The 12,479-nt window shown below is 35.3% G+C and overlaps 1 protein-coding gene across 1 annotated transcript in view; it reads right to left on the bottom strand.

Annotated features, from left to right (window-relative positions):
- Window positions 1-1,355: 1,355 nt before the first annotated feature.
- The window catches only part of LOC108734881 (homeotic protein proboscipedia), a 57,474-nt gene continuing 46,350 nt past the window's right edge, over window positions 1,356-12,479 (bottom strand). Inside the window, exons 2-3 of the mRNA XM_018466593.1 lie at window positions 3,359-3,501; window positions 1,356-3,255 (exon numbers count right to left, since the gene is read on the bottom strand). Coding sequence (XP_018322095.1) covers window positions 1,651-3,255; window positions 3,359-3,501 — 1,748 coding nt within the window. The 3' untranslated portion in view covers window positions 1,356-1,650. The remainder of the gene's footprint in view (window positions 3,256-3,358; window positions 3,502-12,479) is intronic.

The following is a 12,479-nucleotide window of genomic DNA, read 5'->3' on the forward strand; positions in this document are numbered from 1 at the left end:
CATTATTTTGTATTGACTAATACAGAATAATAATTATTAATTTTAATTTAAGGTTTTTTGAAGTCTATTTGTACTTACTCTTTTAACAATAAAACTATTGTTCAGTAGTAGTCGAATTTCGGCCATAATAATTATTACCCATGAACTTAATGGAACGGAAGGGGTAAGTTACGGGGGTGAAATGAAGAGATATGCAATTCTCAAATTGGCGAGTTCATTGAGCAAATAGGAAATATACATACTGAAAATCATAGAAGGCTATATTGGAAAGAAGGTGTCTGACAGTGATGAATTACCCAACGCGTCGAGTGAGTCATCGCACCATCACCCCTGGCCGATCAACCGCCACCCCCAAACCCCTTACAACCCCTCAGCGGCGGTGTCCCATCAGCTGATCGCTTGATAAGTTTAGCAAATGCTTCTGTTGAAAATCAACGAATGCTAATGGAAATTCGGAAAGCATGTTTACCAAACTTTAAAAGCTATATAAATTCCTAAAGGGAAGTGAACCACCAAACAAAAGTATTTTCCGTTAAATAATAAATAAACGAATATTGAATTCTTTCCCCAGAAATATTTAAAAAAACAAATTCGATTTTGTCTTAATTGACAGTTAAGCTCCAGTAAAATATTTTTTACAAAAATGATTTAGTCTAGTTTGGTTTTTAATAAAAACACGAAAAAAAAGTACTTTAAAAGCTGTGGTTTTTTAAATAAAATAAATTTAAACCCCATCAGTATAGTTTTGATCAAAAAGAGTTTTTAATTTGGGTAAAATTTGGTGTAAGAACTCCAGAATATTCTCATGAATTTGTATCATATTCTCGACTGTCCTTAAATATAGTTCATGTATGTCAAGAGTATTCTCTTAAAAAATACATTTCATAAAAATGATACTTCTCTATGTTTAGTGCAGAATCTTAACAAAAATTGCATAAAAAACTGATGGGNAAAGTACTTTAAAAGCTGTGGTTTTTTAAATAAAATAAATTTAAACCCCATCAGTATAGTTTTGATCAAAAAGAGTTTTTAATTTGGGTAAAATTTGGTGTAAGAACTAGTTGATGACATTTGTCACTGTGCCGAATTTTGACAGTTCAAATCTTCAAAAAATTTTTGAGCAACATTTATTTTATGTCTAAAAGTTGTTAATATGATTTAAAATTTGCAAGATATTTTACATTATAATCAGTTCTTTTCAATAGATTTTGTATTAAATGAAACTAAAATAAATAGTAACTTAAACAATTGGATATGTCACTGGTAATTTCTCAAACACTTCATAGAAACTGAAACGCATCGTAATAACTCTTTTATTTTTTATTTTAATAGACGTTATTTAAGGAAAAAAAAGTATTTGATTATTACATAAGTTTAATTTGCCCTTACTAGTGCATACTATTTCCATGAATAAACAAACAGAAAAACAATTGGATTGTCTCTTATAAACAACTGTAGTTTATGTTCCTTTACATGCATCGAGTATTTAAGGCTCTAGAACTAAAAGTGTTAGCGATTATACAACTGGTTGAACACTATATAAAAAAAAGATCAACATAACAACGCTCCAAAACAACAATATCTATTTACATACTTAAATAAAAATATCTACGAACAAAATTCCAAGAACGTGTCCGATATTGCACTGAATCAAATTTGGTAATACTCCGGTGTGAAATCGTTTGCAAGATTGCTAAGAAAATTAAAGTCCGAAGAACTATTGCTATTCTCTCCTGATGGAGCGATGTGATTTTGTTGTGTTTCGTTGGGATAGAATTGATGAAACGAATTATAAGTATCACTAGAATCAGTCTGAGAACTACCGGGGGGTGTCATGATGGCAGCGTTTACCATCGATGAGTTCCCTGGCGGATACGAATCTGATGGAATGTACGTGGATGCTTCTGGATTTTGAGGAGTATTGTAAGAATGGTTATCATAGTACCCAACTTTGTTGGGGTACTCGTTGTGATGAATCTTGTGCATTTGCTGTACACCTTCATTACCATAATAATTTCCAAGCGAATTTTGACCATGGTTACCATGACCAGCATGGTTGACGTGGACACCCATCGTTTCTTCTGGATACATACTCGGCGTAGGATAGGTGTAAGTGTTGTATCCAGATTGATCGGACTGATAGGAATGATTGTAATCATTCATATTCTGTGGATAAGTTTGTCCAGGCCTCTTATAATTATAATAGTGATGATTGGGGTATGAGGAGTGGTACATTTGCCTGCCCTTGTTCGCAGTTCGTGTACCACCTCCATCTTTACAATTGTCATGCGGGGGAGCTCCTGTGGGATGCATTTGGTTTCTATAATAATTTCCTTGACCATCTGAACATTGGTCCATACTGTACATGTCAGAACTGTATGAGATGTGATGATTTACTTGGTATTGGAAATGTGGTTGCTTCGATTGCCTTCCGTCAACTCTGTAATCAACTTGGGGATTAGTAGGATAATGGTTAGGAAAGTTGCCAACATTAGCCCCTCGTGCTGCAAAAGGTGGCACACTGTTAGGAATATTTTGGATTGTTACTGTTGCAGATGCGATAGCCGTAGCTGTAGTCGGAGATGATCTTTGGATGTGAGTGTACGGAGGATTGTTTAATGGAGCTATCCCTAGAGGGCTAGAACTCACAACAGGCGCTGTTTCTGCAGGGGGAGAAATAATTTTAGAATTCACCTTGCTGCCACTAGTTACAACATTTGCGGGGGGCAAATGGACACTAGTTTCCTTTTTATTAATTGTTGTCTGGAGAATTTTACACGTTGCAGGCTTATCCGTCGAAGTGGGCGAATCTCTTCGAGATTCTTGTTTAATTGTAACACTGTTGGGAGTAGTCGACTTCCTAGATCCCTTGGGCAGTAAATGGGTTGACGATGCTTCGTTGGATTGAGAATCCTCTTCGCTTAAAATCTTATCGAAAGAGCTGGAGCTTGTTAGACTGTTGGAACCGTTGCTATTAGTACTGTTGTTGTTTGTAGCGCTAGGAGTATTATTGTTGTTCCCCCTCGTTGATCCCGTATCTGAAACTTCCTCGTGGGGACCGCAGACTGCTGGAGGCATCTCGCATCCTTGGCAGCTCTTTTTTGACATCTCATCTACGAGGAATTTATCTGTGGATAATTTACCGCTCTTACTTCCGTCGCTATTAACCGAATCTTTGTCATCGCCGTCTTCGTTCTGCTTACTGAGTGTTTGACGCTTGTGCTTCATTCGACGGTTTTGAAACCATACTTTTACCTATAATAAAACCGTATTAATTCCAATACTTTACAAACACTTCAAACAAATGGATTTGCTGTAATCTTTAGTTAGGGAAATTAAATTTTACTAATTTTCTTACCTGTCGTTCTGTTAAATCTAAAGATGCTGCTATTTCTATTCTTCTAGGTCTGCATAAGTACTTGTTGAAGTGAAATTCCTTTTCCAGTTCTAACAACTGCGTGTTTGTGTAGGCTGTTCTTAGTCTCCTGGGCAGTCCATTTTCTGAAACAAATGTACGTCTTGATAATTCCGACTTCGAAAACTTTGGTACTAAGGTTAGAAATGAAGAGGTATTGGAAAGAATAGGAGAACAGAGGACTCTATGGAAGTCAATAAAAAATAGGCGAGATAGGTTGGTAGGACACCTTCTCAGGCATGAAGGTCTAGTCAGAGACATATTAGAGGCAGAAACAGGAGTTAGGAGGGGTAGAGGTAGACCCAGATTAGATTACTCTTCGCAAATAGTTAAGGATGTTCTAGTTTTAGGGAAATGCGAAGTTTAGCTCAGGATAGGAAAGAGTGGAGGTACGTGTCCAACCAGTCTAAGGACTGATGACCTTAGGATGATGACTAGGTATCTACCGATGCATGGTACTATGCATATCATTCAAAAGGAAAGTAGAATTTGTAGTAATACAATAACCTATTTTATTTTTAAAACATTTTTTTTTCAAGCATATCCGAAAAATCATTTCATTCCACCATTAACGGTGTATTAAAACTCTAAAATTATAATCTCTTTACCGTATTACAGATAATTTGGTATACTTAAAAGAATATTTGAATTATTCTCGTCTACAGGAAACCACGTTCTCTAGCAGACGCGTTCAAGTTTTTTGGCCGACTTCCTTGGCTTTCATCACAGTGAACTGAAAATAAAACCATTGTTTTCTTGCATTTACTTTTAAGACAGATTTGACAGACGAAGAGATATTAATAGTTGGATACCTGAACGACAAAAACATTTCTAGACAGGCATCCAGCAAAGCATTCATTTAATGTTCAAAATAATTCATGTATGAAGACTGTCTAGAAGCAATTGAAACAAACAAAGTAATAGGTAAATCATACAGCTTAAAGATTAAGTCCTATGTCAGTTATTGATCCAAATATTTCCAATTCAATAGTACTTTTCGAATGATACGTTTAATTCACCTCTTATTCACCAAAAGTTTCCACTAACGTACCTATTAATATAATTTTGAATGTCATTCAATCGTCTACCTACTGATTAATCCAAATCTTCGTGGTTTAAATTTAAGACTGCGCGAAATTCAATACCTACTTTTTAAGCAATAACAGCCAATATTGGCTGGCTCTGGTTCGTTTTGTTGCCGAATTGATTATTATTTTTGAATGCATTCCTTTATGAACCGATCGCAGAAGATATGGCTCGGGTATCTCGTGAAATTTTAATTTTTTGCTTCGGCTGCCGATGATTGATGCGAAGGTCTTTGGCTTAATCAGTGTAGAGAGCCGGTTGATCCCACATCTGTCGACGGATAGCGATGCCGAGGGCTCATTTGGCCTAGAGAGGGGTTGATTTCGTTTCCGTCGCCGGAATCTGCGGCGCTACGGCATCACCAAACAACTCTGAACGATTTTCTACGAAATTCTACTGATGGCTATCCATACATTATCTTGGAAGTAACTGAAGAACTTTTCTTATGAACGTTATGGACATAAAATTATTCGTAACTGTAAAAACATGCAATTTCTTCCAGGCAGCAATTAGTGTAATGATTAAATTTCATGATGATAACTGTTTTTCTTAAGGAGGTTTGCCTTGAAAATTACTTTAGAACAGTTTATCAAGTCAAGAATTGAAACGTTTGTAAAGAAACAATGCGATTTTCCCTGATATTAAACAAAATGCTTTAGCTATAATGTTTCTCAAGTTTCTTCAACAACAGAAACTCAAGGCGCGACAACGTTTCAAAGAATATGAACTATTTGATTCATATTGATGTTTTCGATATAAATAAATCTGAGCAGCACATGATGGGAATTTCAATTTCTTTAGGTGATAAAAGCTTAGCTATTTAGCGTATTGCCAAAACTGACTATATTTCGAATAAAATTCCTTTAGGGGATGATTTGTATTCCATAGGCATAAACAGTATTGTGTTCAATCCAACGTTGCATGTGCTGCAATTATTCTAGGATGGTGTCCTTTTCAACTGCTTCAGTAACTAGGTCTTAGTGGGAATTGGTAAACGGCTGGTGATGCGGTAGTGGTGCCACAAGGGAGCAAAATTTATCCTTGACAGGGTAGTGTTGCATGATTGACGTGTTCCTCATCAGAATTCCGGCCTCGTGATTGGACAGACGAAGCTGTCAATCAAAAAGTTTTGTACGCGCCTCCCTCAGCATTCAGCGATCGGAATCGACCCACCCCCCCGTCTCCCCAACAGCCCCTCGACGGCGCGCAACCCTCCGCGACACGGCTCGTGTTGTATTGGAATATTTTTATTCTCGTTTGCCGTTTTAATGCTCGGTATCAAAATTAAATTGAATGCGCTTGAAGGCAACGGTCTCGGCAGGGAAGGGTGGGAGGACGAGGGGAGACCGTTTCAATTCACATTTTAAACGATTTTTAAAACCGGGCGCGTAACCTTCTTCTCCGAGGAAAATAAGAAGCGGATTATGTTATTTTGTTTTTCGAAACGAGACCTCATTTAACGTCTGGCTAGCATGGAAGGAGGTTCTGTCAAGTATTAAGGAGAGGTTGATTTTGATGAAAAGGGTTGTTGTGAAGAAGGACGGAATTTTAAGTAAGTATGTAAATTAACCAATCGAGGATTATTTTCATTATATAAATTAAAAATATGTACATACTAATTTGAATTTATTTTAGAAAGTTTCTTTTGGAATAACGAATTCAATTTTATTGAATTTTTCCGAATAGGACCCGCTGACTGGGAGTTGACTGATACCTTTTTGGAAAGACATTCAAATGGTATTTCATGGATTTTCAATTTTTGATATTCATCAACGAAGTGTGTTTAGGAAATTTGTCTTAAATGTTTCTTTAACCAATAAATACAATTATTCAGAATTTATAAGTGATATAATTGTTAATATTCAAAGAATGGACTGGACTGGTTTAATATACAGAATCGTCACGAATTCCACTATCGTTATATGATCATAAATTACATTTTATTAACTTGAGAAGTGAAATCGCAACTCCAGTTTGTACGAAAAAGTTGAACACCCTTATCTCCCCTTGGCGTTCGTTATTCCTGGTAACTTTTATCAATTTCACGAACAAATTCGATGTTCGAATCCGCCACATTCCCATCTCTATCTATCCTTCCCTGTATATATGTATACGTACGTGAAAATGTATATTTCGCTCTCTCTCAATTATTCTCGTTATCAAAGGTCCGATCTGTACAGCAGCAATGTAAGTAGCGTGCCGAGAGAGCAAAAAGGAAACTGTTCGGGACCGTTTTTGTTTCCGGCTTGTCGGGGTAAGGCGCGCTTACCCCAACCAAACCCCCGATGGGGTTTAAAGGAATGGACTGGATCCAGTCGCGGTCAGTGGTCATTCTATTAGCATCCATAATCTAGATGGCCGTTGTTCTTGCGGCCGCTATTCCCAACGACACTTCACACTATTACGCTTCCTTTATCATGACACCGTGACAGAAACAGGGCCAAAAGGGCCACTTGTGTAATGTATATACATACGTATATGTATATATGTATGTGAACATGCTTGCATACAATTCTATTAGTATTGTGTGTAGATATAAATAGAAATTCTCGCGCAATTTGTTTTACAACTTGGAAGTACATAAAAAACACTGACAATGGATATACATTTTTGTGGCTTTTCGCTTATACAAGTTTCTTTCATCATCATCATAAGCTCGTCAGTCCTAAGACTGGTTGGACACGCACCTCCACTCTTTCCTATCCTGAGCTAATCTTCACATTTCCTTAAATTTGTGGATCTACCTCAACTCCTGTTTCTGCTTCTAATATGTCTCTGAGTAATCCTTCATGCCTGAAAAAGTATCCTACCAACCTATCTGGCCTATTTCTTGTTGACTTCCATAAAGTCCTCTGTTCTCCTATTCATTCTAATCCCTCTTCTCTATCCAGGGTGTAATTGGTTAACCAGAACTTTTCCATAAAATAAAATGAAAACCCTGCTTCCATACACTATACGTAACATCACTTTATGCCAGTTACTTGTTAATATCCACAATAATTAAATATTTCAGAAATCACGATTATTTAGTCGCTTCTGCAACCTTTTGTAGTTCTTACGTTAAACTAGCGATTCAGACGTATTAGTGTAGGTACATGGTGAACATTATATACCGTTAATAATTCAATAGTCATAATTCTGATGGAAAATAAAAAAACTGCATTGTACGAGGGTCATTCAAGTATAAACCGGAATTTAGTTCATTTAACTCATATAATGACGTGACCAGTGCAGCGTCCACCATAGAGAAATAACCATGAGTAAACGACAAGTATCTGCATCTGTTGAACAATGTGGAATCATCCGTTTTCTCACCAAGGAAGGTGTAAAATCCAATGAAATTTTAAAGAGACTTCAAGTACACTTCAGTGATGCTACTTTGGGTAAAACCCAACTGTTCGATTGTGCCAAAAGGTTTCGAAACGGTCGTGATCAAGTGGAAAATCAAAGCTATAAACGGCGCCTGGCGAGAAGTGTCAATCTTCAGGTCGTGCGTGTGCTTTGGGAAGGCGATCAAAACATTACTGTTGTCAAGACTGCATCAGAAGTAGGTATAAGTGTTGGAAGTGTTCATACCATTCCATCGAATATTCTGGGATACAGAAAGGTGTCGGTAAGTTGGGTTCCCCGTCTTCTCAGCGAAGCACAAAGAAATGTGGGGAAAGTCATCTGTCAGTGACTTCTGAATCGTTTTGAAAAAGAAGGGGATACTACAGGATTCTGGAACTTAAAAGGTACTATTGGTAGATTTCCTACATGATCAACGGACAGTGACTACGACTTATTGCTTATTACTGGATGAGGCCAAGACCGCTTATAGCATCAAACGACGCCAGCAACCAATTCGCGGTGTCCTCCTTCTGTACAATAATACACGATCGCATACAGCAGTTGCAACTCATGATAAGTTGACTAAATTACATTGGCAACTTTTGAACAGCCACCGTACAGTCCGGACTTGTTACCATGTAACTACCATATGTTTGGTCCACTGATGGTGGCATTAGGAGGAGAAAGATTTGAAGATGACGGTGCAGTCGAACAGTACGTGCGTAATTGGCTAATGGGATAGCTATCTTCTTTTTTTTCATGAAGGAATTACGAAGCTTCCTATCCGGTGAAAAAAATATACTATACCTAACCTACCCATACGCATGTAGAATATATTCGGCATAACAATCTTTTGAAATTTTTATCTATAATTCAAATTTGAAATGAAGACATGCAACATTCTAACCCCGTTTTATTGTTCCTTTTGAGAGAGTTTTTGGCGACTGAGCCATATGAAGCACTGGAGTTAGTGTGAAGGATGTTATTAATTTTGGAGGAAGAGACAAAGAGTACAAGGCGTCCCTTTTACAACAGTGCCGTCTCCTCGCCCTCCTCGTTGAAAATATGTGGAAGTTTTCAGGTTTTTGTAACTTGCACCCATCTACTTCAGACCTACTCGTTTGCAATGTCAGCTTGTACGGGACGCAAAATCAGCCCAAAATCATGTTAAGCGTTGTCCTATCGCCTTGTATTTGTCAAGATAATAAATTATCAATTTTTATGTACTACACAATCGTCAGTCAACGGAGTAATATGATGATGATTCTATTTATTAACATTAAAAGGAAAATAAGGTTCAGTGTAGATACTGCATCGAGGTTAATGCATAATGTAGTGGAAGGGCTGAAAATTATATAGATTTATAGAGCCTGAAAATTTTCTCCAAAACAAATTGAAGTTACAATGATTTAGATTAAAATGTTTTGCTGTAAGTTACTTCCTTTAGTTTGATATAGTATTTACTTCTGATATCGATTTTAGATATTTAGATCATTTTAGGTTTTAAGAATTGTTTTGTATCAGAAATGCTATTGACTTTCAAAAATTTTCCAAATATCTACGGTACCTGCAATTGATTTCAAGGATCACAGACACTATTTGGAATCGAAGAATGATTAAGGATCAGATGTACCATTAGTAATTATTACTGTTGATCTTCAAAAGCTCTTAGAATCGTCATCAGGTATCAGAGATATAGCATTACACCATAGCCTAGTGGGGTACTAGATTACAATTCATTATATAGGAAAGTACTGTCAATCTTAGTCCAAGTTTTTCAAAGATTTCCTGGGATTTTGATGGAAAATAATATTCCACAAACACTCTTTTAGTTTTGTTTCCAACATGCTCATCTCTCTTATCTACCTCCCTAGTCACAACTACCAACTAATTCTTGTGAGTTCTAAAGAAGGCTGAGGTGGACCTTCCGCCCTACGATGGAGGGAATTCTTCCCACCAATATTAACTAGTGAGAATAAAACGTAAGAATGTTTTTTCTCTGAGATAAAGCTTTGGTATTTAGTAGTATAACGGTATTGTTGGGAACTAGAATCATGAAACAGTAAAGACATTAAAAAAACCAACGTTGAAATTCGTCTCCTCAATTCACAGAGAAATATAAGTAGAAAATAGAAATTATTAATTCGTACAGTGCCATAGTTTCGAACTTCAAGGCAATCTCTTCACGTCCATTCCTTAGTTAGTAGCGATTATTTATTTAGTAGCTTATTAAGTATTTAATAAATTGTCTCAACGTTTTCATTAAATCCCTTTATTACCATTAATTTTGCTATTTTTGAAAAATCAGTAAGTGCCAAATCTGGACGAGATGCTAGATGCTGGAGCACTTTGAAATGTGGTTCATATAAAGGTAAACGATGTACTTATATTATATGTAATTATATGTAGATATGAACCATGTGCATTTCGAAAAATGTTTTCTTATCTATTTCGTAATGGAATTTTTAGTATAAGCGAATCTATGAATTAGTGGATTTTCTCTCAAAATATTTAGAAATTTTGAGAAAACTACTCGCTCAATGAATGATATGTAAATACCTACGTTAATAACAAAGAGTTTAAAGTCATTAAGGTGCATGGCATTACTTACCTATACATAAATACGTACTTACCGTTAGGAAAAAGATTAGAAAGTGTTCATTCAGGCATTTCAGATTTAGCATTAGATTTTACCGTTGTCCACATATTTATAATGTAGCTTTTTGTAGTAAATATCTTATTTATTTTCTCTTTCTTGTTCCTTTTGGAGATTGTCCTTAATTACATATTTTAAAGGAAGAAACACGTATTAATTTTTACAATAGACATAACAATTAATAACCACCTGCATGTATGCATATACTTCTCTTAAAAGCTTGTCAAGGTGTAAAGAGTTTGAACGAAAAGGAGAAAAGTTACAAAGTATTACCAACCTACTAAATATTTAGATAAACAGTGTAATTTTATCATATAATAATGGGAGCATTCCTGATATTTAAATGGAAAAAATTGATGAATTTCCATTTCCATTTCATGCGAGACGATACGATATTTTCTACATATTGTTGCTGTCATCAAAAAATACTTAATGACAATTCGAATCTTGAATTGTTCCTGTATTTTTTTTTTGTATAGGTGATTGCCTCGCGAAAACCAACTTGAATATTTATATAGACAAAATAATTATCTCAACTTATTCATATTGATTTCATACGAGCATCTTGTTTATGACAATCTCCTGCTTTTCGACTTGGAGCAGCCCTGGTAACTTTAAAACAAATATTATCTAATATAACACGCGTTTACTTCCTGGTTTAAATAACATCCATTGCCAACAGCAAAATTCAAAGTAGAAATTATTGTATTTGGTGTTTATTGTAAGTATGTTTCAATATTTGCATAAGTGCGTTCAGTTATTTTAGGTTTAAAAAAAATAGGGAAAAAATGTAGAAATAACACAAATTACAGCAGTTTCGGCAAAATGCAACCTATAGGAAATTTTGCATGGTAGCGAAATTAGATTTGCTAGTTCGTTGCACATTCATTATTTTTTCGATGTTTTCAATGTACAAGAAAAGCACAGGTCGAATTTTAGGTTGTTCAGAAAAAAGTGACACACGTGTCTCAATTGTCACTCAAATATCGGTTTTGGATGCGGCGTGACGAATAACGTGAACCAAAATAACTCTGGCAAGAATAAGAATAACTTCACATTTTTTGTTTTTATATATTTTTCGTGTTTTAGTAATTTTTAACAAAAGCTCTTTTCAATAAGTTGTACTTGTTATAAATGACACGAATAAATAATTATTCTAGCTTTATGAATGAAATTGAGAAAATAGAAAACAGAATTTCTTTTTGGTGGATGTGTCCGACATATCTAAAACTTATCGTTAGATGAACGTAAAATAAGAAAAGCCTTTCTAATGCATTAATGTAATTTTATATTACTTTACAGTTACTTCGATGTCTTTTATAGACCTACTAAAATGTCTAGGTATGACAGAGACTTAATTACGGATGGGTCAGAATATACCAAAGCAGATGCACTTAAAATTCTGGTCCGTATATTGGATCACCTGGAATATCTACTTAACCCGATATAACGTAAAGTTTAAAACCTAAAGTTTTCAATTTCACACAACTGAAAGCGTGTTGCTTAATTCAAATTTATGCGGCGTCTTTATTTAATGATGCAAAAATTCTTTTATTGCTTTGATCAAATTAAGTGCTTTTGAGATTTTTGTTTAGATGAATATGATGGCTATTGGTACCCAAGAAAATTTCAGTTTCTGGCTGAGGTGGGTAAAAATATCATAAAATTTATTTTGGTCTTACAGTCTTGGAGCAGGACTGTCTTTATACCAGGTCCAGTCCTAAACCAAGAGTGAACAAATAGGAATAAGACTAAACTCAAGACATAATATGAAAAACCAAGACCAAATCACCAAAACTAAACGAAAAATTATTACTTCCGGTAGATTTATGAGTTAAACTATTTGAAGCAATTTTAATATATTCTTTTCTTGAAACAAACAGTTTTGAGTATTTGAAATTTTCAGTTTCCTTTACTAGATTTTAGGAGTAAATATAAAAAAAAAAGAAACTTCACCATTGATTTGCTTTATTCCTTTTATGTAATTTGTAC

This window comes from Agrilus planipennis, unplaced genomic scaffold (genome assembly GCF_000699045.2).
Source record: "Agrilus planipennis isolate EAB-ADULT unplaced genomic scaffold, Apla_2.0 scaffold50, whole genome shotgun sequence".
NCBI lineage: Eukaryota > Metazoa > Arthropoda > Insecta > Coleoptera > Buprestidae > Agrilus > Agrilus planipennis.